At 43.1% G+C, this 23,673-nt stretch overlaps 1 protein-coding gene across 4 annotated transcripts in view; it reads left to right on the plus strand.

Annotated features, from left to right (window-relative positions):
• GRIK4 (glutamate ionotropic receptor kainate type subunit 4) overlaps positions 1 to 23,673 on the plus strand; it is a 416,936-nt gene that overhangs the window by 303,110 nt on the left and 90,153 nt on the right. For all 4 annotated transcript variants that reach the window (XM_089537351.1, XM_089537353.1, XM_089537354.1 and 1 more), the window contains exon 8: positions 16,852 to 17,013. In XM_089537351.1, coding sequence (XP_089393477.1) covers positions 16,852 to 17,013 — 162 coding nt within the window. The remainder of the gene's footprint in view (positions 1 to 16,851; positions 17,014 to 23,673) is intronic.

Genomic DNA, 23,673 nt, shown 5'->3' on the forward strand with positions numbered 1-23,673 from the left:
TATAGGAATGTAGGAATCTGTCCATCTGACCTAGTATCTGAAGCACCATCCCCTTGATCCACTTAGACTAGACAAAGTGACTTACCTATGGTCATCCAGTGAGTTTCCATGGCTGAATGGGGATTTGAACCCTAGTCTCCAGAGTCCTAGTCTAGCACTCAAATCGCTACATCACGCTGGCATCACCCATTCATAGGGTTGCCATAAGTCAACACTGATTTTACAGCAAATAACCGTAAGAATAAATGGGAAGTGATGTGAGTAAATCTTTCCCCGCTCCTAATGCCACACTGTGTTATGAATGAAAGGATGGGTTTATAGACGCAGGGAAAAGCCCTGGGTAAACATCAGGCAAATTTCTGTGTTCTGTCTATACAAACCAAAAAAGTTGCAGGTGGGCAGGCAGACAAGAAGGAGAGCCATCTCCAGTGACTGCAGAGATGAAACGAGACAGTCTTTTTACTAAGACTGGCTTAAGGATAATGAAATCTCTATTGCCATGGATGCAAGGGGACTGATGAGGTGATTAACTGGAGGTGCCTTCCAACCCTGGTGGTGCTGTGTTTGTATAATTTCAATGAATATTTATGCTGTGAGTGTGTGCGTCTTTGTGCACATGGGTGTGGGTGGGTGAGTTTGTTTGCCAAGTGGCAAGGGGAGCATGCTGTATATTTGGGTGGGGGAGCAGCAGAAACAGATGGCAGCAAGTAGAGAGGAACTTAAGGGACTCAAAAGCCTGGGTAGGAAGGAATGTTGGCAGCCAGTAGAAGGATAGGCAGGGAGAAAAAGAAATGGGATGAGCGAGGAGCGAGGAGCCATGAAAAAACTAAAAGATTACACACACCGCCATCCTTGCTCTAGTCCTAGTCTACTAGTTCAGAAAAGTTCTTGCAACACCCATTTCTTTCATCTCCTAACAGATACTTCACCTTGTATCTACTGGGCTTGATGGAGTCATAGGTAACATGGAGCATCTTTCATAATCTAGGTTCTTGTCACCTAATCATCTTTGGGTCTGTTAGAATTAGCCAGGATTCTTGTTGTATAGTCATGTATAATCTATGTATAATTGTTGGTTATTAAACAATTATACATTAAACAATGTATAATTGTTGGTTGTTTTTTTCTTGTGAGACACTTAGGATAATAGAATCTTAGAATCATGGAGTTGGAAGACACTTCAAATCCAAGCCCCTGCAATTTATGGCTGCAGTGGATTAGAGAGGACAGTGTTGTCTCTCTTGAGTCCTTGTGTGGCTACATAGATTCATAGCACACTATTGAATTATCTTGTATGTATGTGTCTTAAAGTCGCCTGTTGACTTAAGGTGGCCCCACAAATTTCATTGGTTTTTCTAAAGCAAGAAATGCCAAAATAAAGCTGCTTCGGGACACTTTGAAGGTATGCTGTTTAAAAGTTGCATGTGTCCTAAGAGTCCGGAAGCTGTGCCAAAGCTGTGCTCCAGTCCTTATGACTAGATCGTGGCTTTGGTGTGACTTCTGGATTCTTAGGACGCATGCAACATTTAAACAGCATACCTCCAAAGTGTCCCGAAGCAGCTTTATTTTGACCTGTCTGTATGGGGCCATAGTCTTCAGCACCTGGTCTTCATTGGTGGGCTTTCATCCAAATGTTAACCAGAGGTGGTCCTGCTTAGCTTCCAAGATCAGATGGGATCTGGTACCTTTAGGGTATTGAAGCCAACTTGGTTTATCTTACCCTAGCAATAAATGCTTCCAGGTGAACCTAGATATTTATTTAGGCATCCCTCTTGAAGCTTGAGTCACTTAAGTCTCACCAAAGAGCTTCAAAGATAGATGAGAGCAGAGGAACCCACTTGTCTTAAAGAAGAATTTAATTAAGTGTAAGGGTGACGAATGAGGCAGATAATGGATAATAGCAGGAAAAGATTACAGCAATGCTCAGTCTGCCTGGGGGTTGCCAGGCCACAGTGAACATCCCCTGGAGGCAGAACGTTTTTCATGCATGTGGGCATTTCTTGCCCTGGGCAAAAGCCAGGATGGCACATCAAGCCTGGAGCTTCAAAACATTTCTCTGTCCCTTCTAGAACTAAATAGAATAGCTGAACAAAGAAGATATTTTCCCCATGACTTGGAAATAGGTGGGTGAAAATTTCTATTAAGTTTCTAGCTTGAATTGTGTTGAGTATAATGTCTCTGGAATGCTACACACAGGGTTAAAAGTTCAGTTCAGCCTTTGAAGTAGTATAGTCCTTTCACTGTCCAAGCCATCGTATTCCCAATTACCATGTACAGATGTGAGAGTTGGACAGTGAAGAAATCAGACTCAAATAATCTCATTTGAAATGTGGTGCTGGAGAAGAGTGCTAATGTGGACAACCAAAAAGACAAATGGATCCTTGAATAGATCAAGCCTAAACTCTCCCTGGAAGCCAAAGATGATCAAATTGAGGCTGTTGTACTTTGGCCACATCACAAGAAGCCGGAAAAGACTATAATGCTAGGATAGATGGAAGGTGGTAGAAAGAGAGGAAGATCACAGGCCAGATGGATAGATTCAATCAAGGAGGTCATGGTCCTGAATCTGCAGGGCTTAAGCAGAGCAGTGGAAGACAGGGGTCTTGGAGATGTCTCATCCATAGGGTCACCATGAGTCGGGGTCCACCTGAGGGCAGTTAACAACAACAGTCCTTCCATGCCCATGACAGTCTATTGTGTGATGCCTGCAAATAGTTCATGCATTCATATTTCTTTATTACGATTTCTCCTGTGCATGTGACCATTACAAATAGAGAGACCCATATTGTACCATGCAATTGTATCATGTCTATGTCTAAGGTTTTGGTGTGTGACATGGATCTAAACAAGGAGTGGACAACCATTGACTTCCAGATGTTTTTGGAGTACGGCTCCCAGAATCCCTTACTATTGCCTATGATGGTGAGAGTTGATGGAAATGGTAGACCAGAAATATCTGGAGACCCGTAGTTGCTTATTTCTCATTAACATAATCAGGCACAATAAACATTTAAGCAATAAACATGGTCACAGAGATATGTATGGCTTGAATGTGGTCATTTCAGAAATTAGATTCCTGAGTCCATTTCTTACTGTTACATTCAAAGTGTGGCAGGGGGCAAAAGAGTACATTGCAGGTGCTGACTTGACAGTGTGTCCCACCGAATCATAAAAGAGGATACTTTATGTGCATGCATACATTCTACAGATGAAAGAGTTGTTTACAAGCTAATTTTGGTTTAGCGTGCAGCTGTTATTGCAAGATAGGGCAGGTTGAGGTATGGACACAGTTGCTCTGCAAAGAAAACAACTGCTCCTGGCTCAAACAGAGTCTGTTGCAAGGTAGGATTTGCACCTTGCACTTCTGGAAGGCCAACTCTACTCCCTGGCTTAAGACACACTAACATAGTGAGGATATGGAGCTGACTTAATTAGATCTGTAACTAGCTTCATTGTGCAAAATGATCAAATATTTGGTGTCCTTCAGAGAACTGTTCTCAAGCTCAGTCTGTCCCATGTGAAAAGTGTTCTCTATTTACTCTCGTTTATTGATTAATTTATTGGGGGGAAATGTAGTCTTACCGCCGACAGTGTTCTGACAGGGTTAATTAAGAAGGAAAGTGGAACTGGCTGAAAACCTGGGCAGATGGAAGAGAAATTTAAGGAAATTAGTAATATTTAAATGAAGAGAGGCGATGGGAGAGGAGCCATTTAAATTAATAAATCTAGAGGGATTATCAAGCTACTAATGAACCCTCTGAGTTTTTGCAATCATATCCTAGCCCAGGGAGAGCGGTGGAGGGGTTATAAAATCAGCACGACTGGCTCTATGGGATGGCAAGCGGAAGGGCCAGCTAAATCAGGCGTGTGGAGGGAGGGATAGGGAATTTGCTGCCGGAAGGAAATATGATATGTATATTTAAAAGCAAGGATATTAAAGTAATAGAAGATGGAGAAGTTGTCAAGTATAAAAGAGGGCAAGAGGTTGATTCTCTGCTGCATCTGAGAATGGGCTGAAGGTCATCCCCTTGGAGAGATAGGTGAGCTTATTATAGTTAAAAAGAAGGGTCAGCTGGGAACTTTGCTTGTCAAATAATTCCTCCTCCCGCTTCTCTCCTCTGTGCGCTTGATTGAAATTAGTTTCCGTCCCTGTATTATTGTGGAATCCAGGGACATTAGGCTGGAGAGATGCGATGCTGGCTGGCTTCCATCAAGATGGGTGACTCATCGTGACTTGAAATCCTACTAATTAGACAGTTCAGCAGAGAGAAAAATGCAGCATGTGAAAACAGATAGGTACCTCTGGCAGAAGGTCAGGACAGAAGTGCCAGCTCTGTCACCATACACCGGTGCCTTTAGGGAGTGGGCAGGATCAGGGAGCTGCCCGGGAACTCAAAGCAAACATTTCATGGACTGATCCAACACAAAAGCACTAGGTAGAGTTTATTCACATGGGTATGTTTATCATTTGATTATCATATAACTAACCAGTAATTACACAGACATTGGTTAAGAAGGTGGAAGGGAAATACCTCCCCCCCTTCACTATTGTATTCGCAGTATCTGTTTTGTGGATATGAATGGCAGCAGAATTTTGGTTTCAGAGATGACCAGTTCTCATAATGGTAAATGATAAATGAGGGCATTTGGAGAAAACATTTTGTGGGGAAGGGCATCTGGGGAAATAGCTGCCACTTGGCAATCCCCAAGAAAAACTCCTCTACTTCACAACAGCAGTTACAAAAAGGCATTTAAACACAGTACGACCCCCATATCCATAGGAAATATGTTCCCAGACTTACCGCTGATGGATAATAGTGAACCCTATATTTCCAACGGAAGTAGACCATAGAGTCATGCTGGAGGACCTCCCAATGCCTAGGGAGATCATATTTTTCCTGAAATGGATAAGCAAAACTACAGGTTACAGTCCCATGGACATGGGAATTGAACCATAGTTTTTAAGGGGAAACAGGAAAGTACCACTCCTCGGTGCCACATTAAATACTCCTAGTAACTGTTTGTACTCCCCTCTCTACCCCTCTCCCCAATAATTTTGTTGAAGGTTTGAATCACTCAGTTTCCAGTCCAAACCAGCAGTGAAATCTAAGGACTGGGGAATGAACATTTTACATCGGTCTTTCCAAAACTTGTCCCTTCATTTCACCACTGGCCCTGATGATGGGGGATGATTGGAGTTGTTGTTCAAAACATAAGGTGTTATTGACTGAAACTATGTCAGAGAAGGCTGTTTTACATAGCTGTCCTTTCCCCACCACCTTCTTTGGTCATCCCTTCCACCAAGAAGAACCAGGAATTATTGATTGCCCCATTACTCAGGTGAGGAGACCCTTTCTTGTCTAAGAGTAAAACGCCTCGTGTTATTTGGTTGCTGAACAATAGTGCAATTGCTAAATGTTATACCATGAAACAGAATGTAGAAGTAACAAGCTACAAGGAGCTTAGTTACTTGTAATGAGATACCTTGCCATGAGGGTGCAAATGAAATTAACTGAAAAGTAATGCACCGAGTTGGAAGAAAGTTGCTTTTGCTGGTGGGATAATGGTTTCCGGTTAGTTTTAAAAGTTGGTCTTAACTGTGTTTTTAGAGCCATTTTGACAGGGGCTACTCAGTTTTTATGCCCTTCTTTTACCCATCCTAAGGAATGCAGAATGACAGCAGGTCATGCAGCAAAAAACAGAGTGGATTACTCCTTAGATGCTATGATGAGTAATGAATGACATCCAGACCGGCAACTAGTGCTGATTCAATCATCTACGTTTAGCGTCACTTTGGGCTGCTTCTTTGCATTTCCACATCCCCATGCACTGTTTCTGCCAATCCACAGTCTACCCTTCCTTATTAATTATTGTGCTGAATAAGATCACCCCTCCAGCTTCCACAGAAGAGAGTGTTCCAGCACCTTAAAGTGATCAGGGAACTCTTAAAAACTTTCTTCACCCCATTTTATTCTTGCCACATCTTCTCCCCTCACATAGATAAGTTTTGCAAAACAATGGGGGGAAGTGGACAATCTGTTCCTTTCCCCTCTCTTCTCCACTCTTGTGAGCCCATGTGGGTAGGTGTATATATGTGCATGCACATACACACACACAGCACTGCAGATCCAACTTAAAATGTGTAGAAGAGGAGGTGTCCCCATCCAGCCTTCAACCCCCTGGATGCTCACAGATGAGACAACCAGTGTACTGTAGTGGTTTGAGCACTGGACTCTGGAGACCAGGGTTCAAATTTCTTGGCTATGGAAACCCACTGGTGACCTTTGGCAAGCCACATTCTTTCCATCTCAAGAGGAATGCAAAGGCAAACCCCCTCTGAACAAATCTTGCCGAGAAAATCCTGTGATAGGTTCACTTTAGGATGGTCAGGAATGACTTGAAGGCACACAACAAGAACAACAACCATCAGAGAACTCTACCATCACCACCACCACCACAGGAGGTTTAAAAATAGGTCCAAATTACATTTTTTTCCCAATCAAAATTACCCTCTAGGAAATTCTGTTTGAGCCCAAAAGGCTGTTTTGGTTGCACCGTAATGTCACATATTGCTTTGAAAAGTGACCAGAAAAATTTCCAGTCTCTGACAAGAACAATGGTGTAGTCCACATATAGTTATAATGCCCCCTACATTAGGGTATGTTCACCCCCTTTCAAATTATCCTAAAAGAACAGCTGCAACAGCTAAAGATTGGGAGAGGGATATTTTATATCAGAGCTACTCAAAGTCTGCAAACCAGTGCTGGTCCATTGAGTCCTAGAGTTGGAAGAGACCTCACAAGGTGCCATCCATTCCAACCCCATTCTACCATGCAGGAACACAGAATGAAAACACTTCTGACAAATGGTCATCCAGCCACCTCCACAGTGAGTTTCCAGGAAATGAAGATAGGATATTAATATGCCAGAAATATGTTACCAGTCCTGGGCACACTGGGGTGGGTGGATGTTGGTCCGCTACCGCTAAGGTTTTATATTATCCACCCCCAGCATCATCATCAGTCACACCACTGCTTTCAAAAAACCAATGAACATTTATTCCAATTATATATTAATTATTGTCATCTACCCTGGAAGAGTGATGGAATATAAATGTCTGATGTACATTTTTTTAAAACCCAATCAATCAGCGATTGGCACAAAGGAATGGGAGTTTGTCACAGATAAAAGATCTGGCACGATTTTCATACTATTTCCCCATCGCTCTCCCATGCTGTGCTGTTTGATGGAGTCAGTACATTCCAAAGTGAGCCGTAGGAAAGAAACTGGCTTGCTAAAATAGGGATTCCATCATCCCCACCCATGACAGCTCTGTCAAGAGGATGCAGATCAGCTTGACTTTTTAAAATCTGAAGTAAAGCATGGTCAGTGATATGAAACTACAAACCCCAGGATACCAAAGATGTTGTCATGGCAGGTACTATAGTTGTGTGGTGTGAAAGGACTGCTGTAGTATTGTCCAGAACCAATGGTCAGGGGTTTGGACAATACTATAGGAGTCCAATGTGACAGGAGTCCTTTCACACTGCACAACTATAGTACTATGATGCCACTTTAACTGCCATGACAACATCCTTTGGAATCCTGTGGTTTGCAGTTTGGTGAGGGAAGAAAGCCCTCTGTCTGAGAGCTCTACATATCCCTCCCTAAAAACTGTATATCTCAAGATCCCATAGGCTATTGCCATGGCAGTTAAAGTGGCACAATAATACTATAATAGTGTAGTGTGAAAGGGCTAGAAATTGTGGCTAACAGTCATGAAGAAATCACCATGGAAAACATGTACAGTTGGCCCCTTGTATGTCTGGATTCTTTATCCATGGATTCAACCATCCATGGTTTGACTATATTCAAAAACTATATAAATTCCAAAAATCAAACCTTGATTTTGCTATTTTATATAAGGGACACCATTTCACTAGGCCATTGTATTTCATGGGCCTTGAGCATCCACCAATTTGGGGGGGGGGGGGTGGTGGTCTTGGAACCAAACCCCAGCAAATACAAAGGTCCCACTGTATTTGGATCCACAAGCAAAAGAAGAAGCAAGTCTTCAAGTGCTTATTGGTGGTTGTATTTTATTCTTGTGATTATCACGCTTTGCATTGAGCCCAATGCATTTTGGCCTTTATGATACTGAACGGCCTTATTAAAAATTCTGGTAGTTCCCCAAGGTATTTTTAAAAATAATAAATGTGCATCCAAATGGAGACAAGGGGCAAATACATTTTAATCGGTGAACTGTGTGATTCTCACTCCTGTTTCAATGCCTTCTGCAAACTGTTGTTTGTTGTGTGCCTTCAAGTTATTTGTAATTTATGGCAACCCTAAGGCAAGCCTATCACAGGGTTTTCTGCAGCTGAAAGTGTGTGACTCACCAAGTGCACCCAGTGGGTTTCCATGGCTGAGTGAGAAATCGAACCCTGATCTCAAGGGTCGCAGTCCAATGCTCAAACTGCTACACCACATTGGCCCTCTGTAAATTACTGCAAAATAAAAAATAATCTCAAAATATTTGTCTTCTGCAATCCCAAATCAGTTGCATTTTTAACCATTTTTTAAAAAAATAAGCTTTAATAAGAACTCTATTTTTTCCCTTCTTTTTAATACAGTTTTTTTTCTGATGAAATAGTAAAAACTGTAAGAATATTAATGTTTTTGTATGTATTTATGGCTCTGTATATACTTCCTCCTTTTTTAAAAAAACAAAAAAAATCACTTTCAACATAGTCTGAATGTTAGGATTGTGTGTAGCAGAGAAGCTTTCTGTCATAAACCTTTTGATGAGAAGAACAGACACCCAACAGATAGAAATGCTACAAATGTAGAAATGTACACTCACGCAGACACACATACACACAAACTTTCCTGACAGCCATAGGCCCGTTACAGACCGCCCAAAAGGGGCGGTCTTGGGCCACTGCCGGTTGCAGCGCGGAGGAGCCGCAGCAGCCAAACCGCGCAACTCCTCCGCGCTGCAAAAAAGGAGTCCAGAAATCGCACTCCTTCCGGCAACCCGGAAGAGCCGCCACAAGTGCCAAAGCATGCACTCGCGACGGCTCTTCCGGGTTTAGACGTCCGGACGCTGCGCGTCTGTTACGTCAAGATGGCCGCGCCCGTCTGTATAGGGTACCACCATCTTGCCGTATGGAATACGCGCGAGGGGCAAGGCGCATCCGGAAGCGCCGCCCCTTGCGCATATTCCTGGTGCAACGATGGCGCCGCTTAGGCCCATCTGTAAGGCGCCTTAGATTCACATGTACCAGAGGCTCTCATGAGACCCAAACATAACAAATAGGGAAAGACTTTAAATGTGGCATCAAGTCCATCTGCTTTACAAGGCTGACTGGACGATCCTGAGTCCCTCACAACAGTAAATGATAATATGTCTCATGTATTCTTCCTATGAATAACCTAATGCTGAGTTTCCCAAACGTTGAGGTCAAGAGGGGAAAGAGTTGGGAAGAAAATGAGCAAATCTGCATTGGCAGTAATGAGAATTAATGTTCGCTCAACTCTGAAGAACTCCTGTTCGCTTTCTTGTCTCTGCAATAGTTCAAGCAATCTTAGACTGCTTCATCGCTTTATAATTTGCTTTCTCCATCTCCTGTTAGTTTAATATCCTCCCTTTTTAAATATACATACCATCTATCTATCTCTGGACAAATTCTCCTTTCCTTTAAGGCAGAGCCATTTCACTCAATTAAATATCTTCTTTCCCGCCCTTGGAGAATGTGTTTCAGCAATGAAGCCTGCCTGTCAGCTAGATCTTACAATTTGTCTTTGGAACAGGAATTGAAATAATGGTTTTGTTTTGTTTTCCCAAATCCATTGGTTATAATGTCTGGAAGGTTCTGGGAGCTGTAGTCCAAGAAAAGTCACTTTTCCAAGCTCTGCTTTGGGCCAGGTGCCTGGACCTAGCTCTGGATCATGCCTGAGTCTTACCATGACCTATCAAAATTTTGCCCTCTAAACCTGCCCTAGACTTAGATATGCCTATCTATGGTATTTCAGACCCCAGAATTATTTCAGTCCCACCCAAGGCCCCTACAATGATATCAAAATGAAATGATATAAAACACGCCATGGTCAACAAATACCATGCTAAGTAAACTACAAACAGGAGCAGCAATCCTTTTGAAATTGCGGAAATGCTGTGCGGAGCAACAGCAAAAGTTTTAATGACTCACCTAAAGCTAAGCTGCATGCAAAGCTGCGTTCTTTATCCAAGCCCTAGACTAAAATCTCACCAGATTCACTAATACATGCTCCCCATGTAAGCTTTAATGCCAGTACAGCTGGCGACGCTGTCTAGCTGTTAGTTAATATATTTGACTGAAAGTTTTAATTAAAACAATTTGTTCAGCGGGGGGGAGGAACTGATTAGAACTTCATTAGAATAAATAAATTGTAGCCACATTGATGCTTGGTTTATAATAATAATAATCCCGAAGAGACGATTTCCAGATAGAAAATACTCATGGACTACTGTGAGATTCAAGGAAATGAATGTGTATAGTCTATATCCCCCCAGCAAGTGAAGCCTTGGGGAGTCTGAAACCATACAATGGAACACAAGAAAGATCTCGGATCTCTCCAAAAGTACGTAGTGGAAGTAATTCCATTATAGCTCATTGTTTCCATGTAATTTCTTGATGGCCTCTGTCTGTCTCACTCCCATAGATCCCTTCCTCTCTTCCAAGGCTGAGGATTTAAATTTCAAAACATTTATCGGGGAGATTAGGAAGTAGCAACTGAAGCGGCTACAAATTATTACCAGTGGAAGGGAGGCATGAAAAAGGGGAGAAGTGGAACCGTGCCTGCAGCCAACCAGTTCTTTGTTCCTCAGCATGAATGGAGTCTGGTCACCATGTGAAGATCATCCTTTTCCTGGATTCTGTATACAGAGATATACGTCTGGCTTTCAGTGGGGGAAAGGAAAATACCTCTTGTGTTTTTTGAAGCTGGAAGGGAGCTGAAGTCGAGGGCTTTCACGGCCAGCATCCATAGGTTTTTTGTGGGTTTGTCAGGTTATGATGCCGTGTTCTAGAAGGGTTTATTCCTGATGTTTCGCCAGCAGCTGTGGCTGGCATCTTCAGAGAAGAGACTTCGCTGAAGATGCCAGCCACAGCTGCTGGTGAAACGTCAGGAATAAACTCTTCTAGAACACAGCATCATAGCCTGAAAAACCCTCAGAAACACTCTGTAAGTGATCTTCTCAGTGGCATCTTCACCTCTGGTGTCACCTGGCGTTGGGGGGATGCCGGGAGGCGATGGCAACAAAAGGGTGTTCTCAGTCTTCACCCACTGTGAGAGACATCTCCTCATGAGGAGGTTTTTGCCATCATGGCAAAGCCAGAAGGAGACAAAACCATGGAAGTAGGTGGACTGAAAACACTATGTCCATCGAACCTACTGTTGGGCAAGTATGCTTCCAAAAACTCAAAACTGTATTGGCCAGAAGACATACTATTTAAAGATGAAATTTATTTCTGCATGCAGTTTACTATGCAATCATTGACACAGTCGATATATTACAAATTTATAAATCATTTTTCTTTTCTATTTTTAAGCCATAAAGCACTTAGGGTAATACTGTACTATTTAGTGAATAAATGAAAACGTTTTCCGGGCAGCATTAGAATGATGAATTGACTTAGCAGCAACCACTGGTTTCAGAGAGAGGCTATGTCTCCAGATGTTAAGTCTTCCTCCACTATCATTTGGGAGAAGATTTCACATCTTACATGGAAAACTGTCAAAGATCTATTCCTCCCAAGTGTCCCCTTTTGAGCAAACATTGGAAGCCTTAAATGTAAAAGTGTTGGAAGGATGCAAGAACAGCAATCTCAAGTGGCATGATCTACTGCTAGACCATACCATGGGTTAAACATATTAGTGCTTCCACTGGAAATACTGTTTATTTCATTTATATGCCATCTTTCTTCCAGAGTGGGACCCATGGAAGCTCACAAAAATAACCAACTAGAAACTAGCAATAAAATGTACCTACCATGAAAATCATCATATTAAAATATTAGTTTACAAACAGTATAAAATCATTAAAAAGCAAATGGATTTTAAAAAATAAATAAATAAAGCACCCCTTCCCTATACGAATGCTAAAATAATATCATTTGAATAATATTATTTTGCATCTGCACTGCAGAAATAATCCAGTTTGGTAGCATTTTAACTGCCATGGCTCAGTGCTATGCAATTCTGGGATTTGTCACTTTCTGAGATATTTAGCCTTCTCTGTCGGAGAGCTCTGGTGCCACAACAAACTACAGTTCCCAGAATTCCATAGCATAGAGCCGTGCCACTTAAAGTGGTGTCAAACTGGATTATTCCTGCAGTGTGGATGCAGCCTATAACATGCTAGTTAAATGCATCTGAGGAGTATTTGATACCCTGACCTGTGGTCTGAAATGTGACTTTCCCATGAGGTTTACCTTGGAATTGGAATTGGAATTGGAACTGGAATCCCATGGAATTGCTGATTCCCCATAAAACCCCCACATGCCATTGATGCTCCTGCGATGACTGTTCTCTTCTCTGCTGAAGTTTTCAAGCATGTTATCTTACCAGTGACATCCTCTGCTGCAGTCACATGAACCTGTTAAGTTTTCATTGACATGATAAGCCCGGTTTTTCCCCCCATCCAATTTTTGTCTGCAATTGTCTTTCCCAAGCAGCAACGTGGAGTGGCTCCTCCAGGCAGCTGATTTTAGATGATGCCAAAGGTGGCACATTATGTCCTAACATTTTTGAAAGCTGGCTGTGAGGCTGGTGCAGCGAAGGAAGTGTCTACCAGATGGTGCTGCAGAGAAACATTGTATAGCGGTTTCTTAAAGCCCTTACTTTTATCTTGAACACAGATGGTGCCACATCAGGGCCAGAGCACACAAGATGCAGTTCATACAATAGATTCAGTTCTGTGAATGGCTTTTAAAAAACCAGAAGGAGAAGCCACAGGGATTTAAATGTTCATTTTCTCTATTCTCATATAGGAGAATGAAAAATTCCACGAGTTTCATCTCCCCAAAGTGGGCAATCTTAAGATTTGTAGTTTGTTGTGGCACCAGCGCTCTGACAGAGAAGGCTAAATATCTCACGAAACTAAAAATCCCAGAATTCCATAGCATTGAGGCATGGCAGTTAAAGTAGTGTCAAGTTGCATTATTTCTACAAGGCAGATGGAGCCCTAGTTGTTGTTGTTGGTGTGTGCCTTCAAGTCATTTCCAATTTATTGCGACCCTAAGGTGAACCTATCATAAGGTTTTCCTTGGCAAGATTTGTTCAGAGGAGGATTTTTCATTGAGAAAGTGGGACTTGGCCAAGATCACTCAATGCAGTTTCATGGCCAAGCGGAAATCGAACCCTGGACTCCAGAGTCGTAGCCCAGCAGTCGAACCATGTGATAGTCTTAGTTTAGTTAATTTTGTTGTAATTTTAATGCTGTGTATGTATTATGAATGTACTATCCCCCCCCCCTTTTTTTTTTTTTTTTGGTTTCTTTCTTGCTTTTGCTTTTTCTTTTGAAAGAAAAAGAAATGGTAAGAAAAGCTGAAATAAAGGCAGAGCAGTGTCTTGTTGTGAGCTAAGAGAAACTTGGTGATGAACAACGGTTCCCTTGGAGCTCATCTGATTTCTCCACTCCTGCATCTGTCCCTTCATTTGATCATAAAACCCTCCTACAGCAGCATCAGCAGCATTTAGGGAACAATTGGAAAGTTGTTAATCAGCAGCAGATCTGAAAATCCAATAAAGCCCTTGCTGTAATTAATACAGGGAGATGCATACACACTGAACAAGTGTGTGTGTCTGTGTGTGCTTTGCTGGAAGGAAGAAAGTGGGTTAGACAATGGTACGGTCTTAGTCTCACGCAATAAACACAAGCAAAAATCTTATTCCCCTTCGCCATCTGGAGAAAGAGGAGCTCTAGCTACTTCTTTGTTTCATAGATGATCTCAGTTATTAAAGCCACAAAAAGGATCTCACCGAGGAGGAGAGGCTCTGCAATCAGGAGGAATTGGACTGCGGGGCTGATGCACCCTGCGGCAGATCTTGAGGATCAAAATTTGGTTACTGGATCTCCAGATCTTGCTCAGTCCTGATTTTACCTCTTATAATTTTTACGAACAGTCCTGAATTCAACTGTCAAATATTTATTTTTTTTAAAAAAGCAACCAACACTTGTTATTGTTGTTGTGTGCCTTCAAGTCATGTCTGATTTCTGGTGACCCTACGACAAAACTACCATGGGTCTTTGTTGGCAAGGTTTGTACAGAGAAGGTTTGCCATTGTCTTTCCGTGAGGCTGAGAGCAGCAGTCATTGCACCTGGTATTAGATGTTTAATAAGCCCAGAGATCCTTCCCAGGTGGCTATCTGGCCTGAAAACTGCATATGGAAAAATTTTCTTGCACTGTGTGCAGGAGAAATGGTTTGTACTTTTGCAAGACCTCTAGCCTACATGCAACAGTGATGAAAGGAGAACCATGATGGCCTCACCACTTTTCATCTCCCACTTGCTCCTTCTGTGTTTATATCAAGATGAATTTGGTTTTGGCTCTGTTCACACTGAATAACTTTACTAGTACTGAGAATGGCTTAACAATTTACTTTTGTACAAAATGCAATGCTTATTTCACAAAAAGGTGCTCAATTTTTTTTTTCACAAGGAAGTCCCGAAATAGGAAAGTAACATATGCAAACTCCCATAATCTTGCTCAGTTGGTGGAAAAAACAGTTGCAAGCATCTATTACTTCAACACATGCACTAGCTCTTTGCAACACCATCCAAAAGCGAGAAAGAAGGTGCTACCCTGGAGATCCATTTCTTGAAAGAGAAGGTAGCAAGTTACCTTTTTAAAGATCTTATGTGGCAGCGTCGCTTTCCATGCAGAATTTACCACTTTCCGGAGTAGTGAAAGCTCAGCACAGTTCAGGATCAGGTCTTTAACTGCTGCGCGTGTTTCCCATAGTTGGACTGAGCAACAAGTTGAAATTTAGCTTTTTATGTGTTAAACGGTGTCAAAAAACCCTCTTATCGTTTGCTGAGTCATAATAACACACTGTGGGTGATGTCGGCTGGCTTGAAGCAGGTGCATTGAAGTCTCGCAAAGTCAGTCCCGGCTGCCTTGATTAAAGAAAAAAACCTCTCCGTGAGCCAAAGGTTTAGGTCACTTTCGGGAAGTTTTCCTGATGCTGTAAAATTTGAGTGTGTTAGGTCAGGCACCCCGCAGATAACAGCAGTCGCTGAAGAGAGACTTTTGCCCTGCAATATCTCCTCCATGCCTGTCTCCCAGGGAACACAGTTCTGTTCTATTATTTAATAATGCCAGGCTAGCACTTTGGAAATAGGCACCGCCATATCAACACATGCACACACAAATATTATGATGACTTGGTGTGCATACATACTGCCTGCTTAAAGTACAGGTCGAGAAAGCAAAGGGCCATAGTGCTCCGGCTCTTGACTTTGCAAAGCTGGCAATTTCTTCACTCTTGAAGGCAAGATTTTCTTTGAAGCTGGCCCCAGTCAATGCAACCGCGTGGAAGAAGAAATTGGGAATGAGACAGCCAGGCTCCTAGGACTTGGTTTGGCTTACCTTAAGCCCCAATATCCTTCTATCCTTGGTGTCTGCAAGGGCCAGAATATTCTGGGAATAGCCTGGAGTATTCTGGCTCCAGAGCTGCCCCGACATCCACCTGTTCCTGTTGCAATGCCAGGTGGCTGTTTGCACATGCATCCCACTGTGCCACCTGATGCCCCTGCCATGCATCATTCACTCTGAGGTCAGAATGAGGTTCCCAACATTGGTCACTTGGCTGGGCACCTCATTCTGACCTCAGAAAGAGCGAGGGGCAAAAGTGGCACCAGGTGGCACAGCAGGATGCACATGCAAACAGCCCCCAGCATTGCAGTGGAGGGCTCTGGGTCTTCCAGGAAGATCTTCCAGGAAGATCCAGAGCAAACAGTGAGTTACTTTAATCAATTTTAAGGGTGTTATACACCAGGCTCAGTTCTGAACTGGCCAGAACCAGAGACTGGGTCTTGTGTTGTCCAGACTCCTTGCCGTGTGAATGGGGGAAGGCCATTGCATTTGGCTCATGCAGACAGAGCCCTAGTTCTAGAAAAACTCACACTTGGAGACTTGATGATACTGCTATCTTAATAAGTTTATTTATCTTATTACAGAACTGTTATTACCACTCCTTGTTTTCAAGCAGAGAGATGTCACTTACCACACATACTTTCAAAAGGGCCTAGTTGACTAGTTTAGACCAGTATGGAAGGCTATTGAGGACCACCACGCCATGTTGACTATCCTTTGGTGAATGCACAGGAATAGTGGGACGGAAGAGATTGGATGGTGCCCAAGCTTTATATATTATAAAGTCCTTTTATATAAGGGATTTCAGCATCCACATTTTTTGACATCCGCAGGGGGTCCTGGTACCAATCTGTCATGGATATAGAGGGTCCACTGTATACAGTAATATACAGGTTCTGCATTTCAGTAACTTCCACTTTTTGGAAGTGCTCTGGTACCTAACCTGTTGAATAAGTTAATACTACAATATTCTATCTTTTTGTAAGCCTATCTGAGTCCCAGCCTGGGAGAAAGGTGGGAAATAAATAGAGTCATGAATGGGTGGATGGATGGATACTAAGAGTTGCAGTCCAACAATAATTAGGCAGCTTTATGATTCTCATCCATGCTTTAAAGGCACAAACTCTTCCTTCAGTTTCTCTGCCCAGTGGGCTAAACCAGTCAATCCACCGAGTTACTTTCTGTGTTTTGATTGTTGGCTTTCTTTAGGAGTTTTCCCTTCAGCGACTGGACAGCCTCCTGGATGACCGGGTGAACATCATGGGGTTTTCTATTTTCAACCAGTCCCATGCATTCTTCCAAGAGTTTGCAGACAGCCTCAACCAGTCATGGCTGGAGAACTGCGACCACATTCCTTTCACTGGGCCAGCGGTAAGTAAAGAGATCCATCCAGTATCTGACCCATAATGTAATTCATGTCTGTGGGGAGAAAAAGAGGCGCAAAATTAAAAAGAAGCAGATCTAATGTTGTATGTTTGAGAGTCTCGTGTATTTTTGAAACCATATCCCTTTCATTGCTGAAGGTTACATGAAGTAAGTGAGTAGATTATATTTGAATGTTTATTTCTGTGTTACATTTATAGTATCCTTTTCCTATAAGCAGGAGTGGGTAAATTGCAGCACCCAGAAGACCCCCGCCAGCCCCTAGATCCATTTCTTTTTTAAACTTGTGATAATTTTAAAGCCATTTTTACATTCCCCCCCCCCCCCCAGCTGCTCAAACTCTACAAAAAATACCCTGAAGGGAATGGGGGAAAGCTGAACATCAGAATCATTTCTAGCCTGCCCAAATCAAGCAATGTTACCTGTCCTGAAGGAAAAGGGCACATGGTGAAAAAATATTACCCTGGCCTCCTCTGCAGTTGCCCATCCCTGCTTTAAGGAAGTTCAAATAGCTCAGCATTCTTTATATCCTCATGACAAGCCAGTGAGGTAGGACAGGATGACAGAGCGAGAGCAACTGGACCAAAGGTTTTTCATGATGCTGTGTGCCTTCAAGTAATTTCCAACTTATGGCGACCCTAAGGGGAACCTAACACTGGGGTTTTCTTGGGCTGAGAGTGTGTGACTTGCCCAAGGTCACCCAGTGGCTTTCCATGTCCAAGCAGGGAATGAACCTGATCTCCAGAGTACAATTCCAAAATTAATGGATGATTTTATGATCCAGTAGAGACTAGAATTTGGATCTCCCAGTGCCAAACTTTATCCACTACTCTCCACTGACTAATCAAATGAGCATATGTTTGATTTCATTCATTCATTCATTCATTCATTCATTCATTCATTCATTCCTGTCCTGCCTTTCTACTGGCACAGGACATTACTAGAGTGGTCTTTGTCTGCCCTTTAATTAAAAAGACATTTCTGTTTGCTGTACAGAGAATGGTTGCTTTCTTCATTTTGGAGCAAAGCAGAAAAGTATTCTGGGACACAGTCCCTGAGTGACTTGTCTGACAGCCACCCTGCTCTTTTGGAAATGTGAGTGGGGAGGCATCTCAGAAATGTGTGAACAGCCCGGGCATTTGCTGAAAATGTTAAAGCATCAATAGGCAGCTGCTCTGAGAAGTGACATCTTGTATTTCCTGCTCACGTGAAAGGTCAAAATGACCTTAAGTGGAGAAGCGAGAGTGGTTTGCATTGCATCACCATTTCCGCTGCCCTAAAATATTGAGGGTGGGTTGACATCTAGTGGATGGAGCAGCTGGCACCCAGAGGATACCTGTTTGCACGTCTTTTGAACCTGTTGTGAGCTCAGCGGAGCTCCCTTCATCACTGTCCGCCCACACCTCCTCCCCATCCAGGGAGACATTGCAGCTCATTCACTGCCTGGTCTTGCTACATACCTGCCGTGATCTCTCCATTGCTAACTCCCCTGGATGACAGCTGAGATGTGTTATAAATAAGGCTTGCTAATACAGCCAGAGAATAATTGTGACAGACAGAAATGAATATAGAGTCCTCCCCACCTACCCCCACACCACACCACATCACTGCCTTTTGCTAGTGCACAGTTCTCCATTCATGACATTTTAATGATTGGTTCTATTCTTAAGAGGGGAAATCCATTGTTAACCTTGTTGTTGTTGTTGTTGTTGTTTGCTTTCAGATCATTTCTGACTTATGATGACCCTGACATGGGGTTTTCTAGACAAGGTTTGTTCAGAGGGGGGTTGCCTTTGCCTTCCTCTGAGGCTGAGAGAGTAGGACTTGCTCAAGATCACCCAGTCCGTTTCTGTGGGGATTCAAACCCTGGACCCAGTGCTCAAGCCATTGTACTTGACTTGGTACTTATGGTGGAATAAATGTTTATCTCATACAAATAGGAGATTTTCTTTCAATTGAATTAACTGGTGCAAGGGATCCAATGGGATGGTCCAGGAAGGACTGTAGTAAACCACCTATTGGTAAAATTGGCCTTGGAAGAGCCCTGGTGATGCAATGGTTAAATATCTGTACTGCAGCCACTCACTCATAAACCACAAGGTTGTGAGTTCAATACCAGCAAGGGGGTCAGGGTTGACTCAGCCTAGCATCCTTCTAAAGTTGCTAAAATGAGTACCCAGCTTGTTGGAGGCAATTAGCTTGCATCTTGTAAATAGCTTAGGGAGTGCTTAAGTGCACAGATAAGCGGTATAGAAATGTATTTGCTATTGCTATTGTTGCTGTAGCTGTTGCATGTCTTTAAGTTGTTCTGATTTACAGTGACCCTTGTATCATAGGGTTTTCTCAGGCTGAGAGTGTGTGACTCGCCCACTGGATTTTAATGACTGAGCAGGGATACAAACCCTGGTCTCCAGAGTCATAGTCCAACATTCAAACCACTACAACAGACTGGCTCTCATTGTTAATGTTACCTACTAACCTTACCAGTGCAAAGTCCACTGAATGTTCCACTTAGTCCTTCTCTCCTACCTGGCAGTCTTTCCAGAATTTCCACCTAGGAAGACTCTGAAACTAACATGTTAACAACTTTTGCATTCCTTAATGCAGCTTGGTCACAAATGGAGTGTACCCACATTTTTGGATGCAACACAGAGGGCCATTCTTTTGCTCTTGTGCTCTGTCCCAAAACCTCCCACACCCAGCAGATGTCAAGCCCTGAGAGCAACTATTGCTGCTTCTTATTACTGGAGGGATGGGGAGGGGAGACAATTCAGACAATAAAGATCTGGTTCCTCCAGGCTTCTAGGGGAAGAACAATGTGGGTACACTCCATTTGTGAACAAGCTGAGACCAGCTGCTTGTCCATGATCTCAATCGTCGCCTCTTTCTGTGGTAGCAAGGGTATCTCCTGGAGCTTGACAGCAACTGGGTATGCATCTAGGATCTTTACCATGGCATGCCATAAGCTAATGTGTAAAAGGACCTGATGTTATCCTTTTACAGAGCAAAGTTACTTTGGGGAGGTGGGAAGAATTGAGTGAGGATTGGTGGGAGGGGTGCACAAACGTTTCCCTGCTCACCACTTTTCTCTTAACAAACTGACTCCTCGCCACTGTTACTCTATGAGAATTGGGATGAATAACTACTTTCAAACATGCATTTGTAACCCTGGGGGGACAGGGTGAAGCAGCAGAGAGGTATAAGATGAAACATTTATTTATACAATAAATAACAATAAAACAACAGCAATGACAACAATGTAAGATGAAAAATAGCTCATTAAGAATGGATTAAGCCGTGCAGTTTCCACTGCCTTCTATTTCAGATTTGTTGCTCCAATGTGTTAATTTGAGACCTTTGTACATGTGTCAGATGTAGTTATGGCAGGGTCATGCCCCAGTGACACAAAAGCTGCAGGAATTAAACTAATTTAGTTTTCCGATGCTCGATATATCCTATGTGAGGTAAAGTACAAGGACCTCTCACTATATATTGAATTTGTTGCTTTCTCCAACATGGATACAATGCGTATTACATGACCCCGCTGACACAAAACCTCAGAAAACAAAGCAACGCATGTTCTGAAGCCCTGAGGTGACTGCCACAACAGCTGTCTCAATGGACAGTTAAAACGCTTGTGGCAATCCCTCTTCCAACTCTCTTGGTGTTGCCATTTATTAGTATACTCACCTTCTGGCAATATCAGGCTTTTCCTGAAAACACAATGAAACAAAGATGTTCCAGTGCAATAAAGTCACTGTAACAGGCAACTTGAAGTACATACACACATGCACACTTGTTTTTACCTTCTGCTAAGAGCAGCCAGGCACTACCAAACTGAGAGTGTGATCAAGCAAAAAGTAGCAAGTAGCAGGACTAAGAAGACTGAAGTGGGGTCTCCACTGGGGCCCCATTGGCATCCGTTCTGATGGCTGCTGATAAAATCACCCAGAGCCTTTGGAACTGTCCTCATTCAACTAACACATACACAGGTTGGCTGGGAAGAAACAATTAGCTGATAGTGCCTGCGTAGGCAGCAATCACCAGCACCCAGAAAGTGTCCTTGCCTGTGGGAGTCTGTCTAGTGAAACACATTTGTCAAGCAGTCTGGCTCAAGGAAACAAACAAACAGCAAGGTCAACACACAGTCCAAGGGTCAAAGAATCCAAGAAGTCAAAGATCCGAAATGGCAGGAGTCTGGAAACAGGAATGCTGGCCAGAAAGCACCCATATTGCTCCCAGCACTAGTCCTAGGCAGACTCAGTTCTTACATGGACTGGTGCCAGCTGGTTCTTAGCAAAGCCTCTCCAGTGCTGCTTAGCAAGCAGCCCAGTTGAGCATGGTTGGCCTGCTCTTCACTCCCTGCGCTGAGTCCTTGGACTTGGGGGCTGTGCTACCTTCCCAGCTGTGTCATCTGCCCCATCTACTGCAGGTCAGTCCTGTCTTTGTCCCCCTTCTGGGTAAGGCTGCTGCTCAACAGGGAGAGCTGCATGAGGCTGCTCTGTAGGCTGCTGTTCATGTGGGGATCATAGAATCATAGAATTGTAGAGTTGGAAGAGACCGCTATGGCCATCCAGTCCAACCCCCTGCCATGCAGGAAATCTCAGTCAAAGCATCCCCGACAGATGGCCATCCAGCCTCTGTTTGAAGACCTCTAAGGAAGGAGACTCCACTACACTCCGAGGGAGTTTGTTCCACTGTCGAACAGCCCTTACTGTCAGGACGTTCCTCCTAATGTTGAGCTGGAATCTCTTTTCCTGTAGTTTGCATCCATTGTTCCGCATTCTAGTCTTTGGAGCAGCAGAAAACAAACTTGCTCTGTCCTCAACATGACATCCCTTCAAATATTTAAACAGGGCTATCATATCACCTCTTAACCTTCTTTTCTCCAGGCTAAACATCCCTAGCTCCCTAAGTTGTTCATCATAGGGCATGGTTTTCAGACCCTTCACCCTTCTTTGGACATGCTCCTGTTTCTCAATGTCCTTTTTGAATTGTGGTGCCCAGAACTGGACACAATATTCCAGGTGGGGCCTGACCAAAGCAGAATAGAGTGGCACTATTACTTCCCTTGATCTAGACACTATACTTCTATTGATGCAGCCTAAAATCGCATTGGCCTTGTTAGCTGCCGCATCGCACTGTTGACTCATGTTCAACTTGTGGTCTACGTGGACTCCCAGATCCCTTTCACATGTTGTCTCCTTAAGCCAGGTGTCCCCCATCCTATATCTGTGCATTTCATTTTTCCACTCTAAGTGTAATACCTTACATTTCTCTGTGTTGAATTTCTTTTTGTTAGCTTTGGGCCAGTTTTCCAGTCTGTTCAGGTCATTCTGAATCTTGATCCTGTCCTCTGGGGTATTAGCTACTCCTAATTTGGTGTCATCTGCAAATCTGATAAGTATGCCCCCAATTTTGTCCTCCAAGTCATCAATATAAAGATGTTGAAAAGCCCTGGTCCCAAGACAGAGCCCTGTGGGACCCCACTGGTCACTTCTCTCCAGGATGAAAAAGAGCCATCGTTGAGCACCCTTTGGGTTCGGCCGGTCAACCATTTACAAATCCATGTAACAGTTGCCTTGTCTAGCTCACATTTTACAAGCTTGTTTGCAAGAATATCATGAGGAACTATGTCAAAGGCCTTACTGAAATCAAGATAGACTATATCCACAGCATTCCCTTCATCTAACAAGCTGATAGTTTTATCAAAGAAAGAAATAAGGTTTGTCTGGCATGAGTTCTTTCTCTGAAACCCATGTTGACTTTTTGTGATTATGGCATTGCTTTCTAGATGTTCACGGACTCTCTGTTTAATGATCTGCTCTAGAATCTTTCCTGGTATAGATGTCAGACTAACTGGACAATAATTGTTTGGATCCTCTTTTTTCCCCTTTTTGAAGATGGGGACAACGTTTGCCCTCCTCCCGTCTGCTGGGACTTATGTTCTCCAGGAGTTCTCAAAGATTATTGCCAATGGTTCTGATATTATATTTGCCAGTTCTTTTAATACACTTGGATGTAGTTCATCTGGTCCTGGAGACTTATATTCATTTAGGTTAAACAGGTATTCCTGTACTATCTCTTTACTTATTCTGTGTTGAAATTCCCCTTTTCTGTCCTCTGCTCCATTATCCTCAGGTTGAGCACCCATTGCCTTTTCTGAGAAGACTGAAGCGAAAAAGGTGTTGAGTAATTCTGCCTTTTCACTGAGGAAGGGAGACTTGCCTGAATCCCTTCCTCAATTTCCTCTTCAGACTCCTCTTGTAGGTCTGTGTATGAACTCATATCATGATTGTTTTGATGAGTATTGCTTGCTACTAACAGCTAGAGAACTCAGAACATCTGGCAGCTGGTTTGCACATAAGCCTGTATACACTGGACTGGTATCTCCCTGGCAAAGCACATTCAACATTTGTCTTTCTTTGTAGCAACCACTCATTACCCCCGATGGAAGGACTTTTATACTCACACAGGGAATGCCCCCCTGCCGCCCAAGTTGTTTCTTATGTTAAATACTTGATGCTGACAGACTTCCTAAAAGCTGATCTCAACCAAGGGTCTCCTCAGACTAGGGCTTTTACATGTTTACACATCAACCTCAAGGGAAGTGAACTTCTCCAGATAGCTCTGAATGGCAAGGTCAAC

The sequence above is a fragment of the Sceloporus occidentalis genome, unplaced genomic scaffold (assembly GCF_023333645.1).
Source record: "Sceloporus occidentalis isolate IW3139 unplaced genomic scaffold, rSceOcc1.0.p SCAF_9, whole genome shotgun sequence".
Lineage (NCBI taxonomy): Eukaryota > Metazoa > Chordata > Lepidosauria > Squamata > Phrynosomatidae > Sceloporus > Sceloporus occidentalis.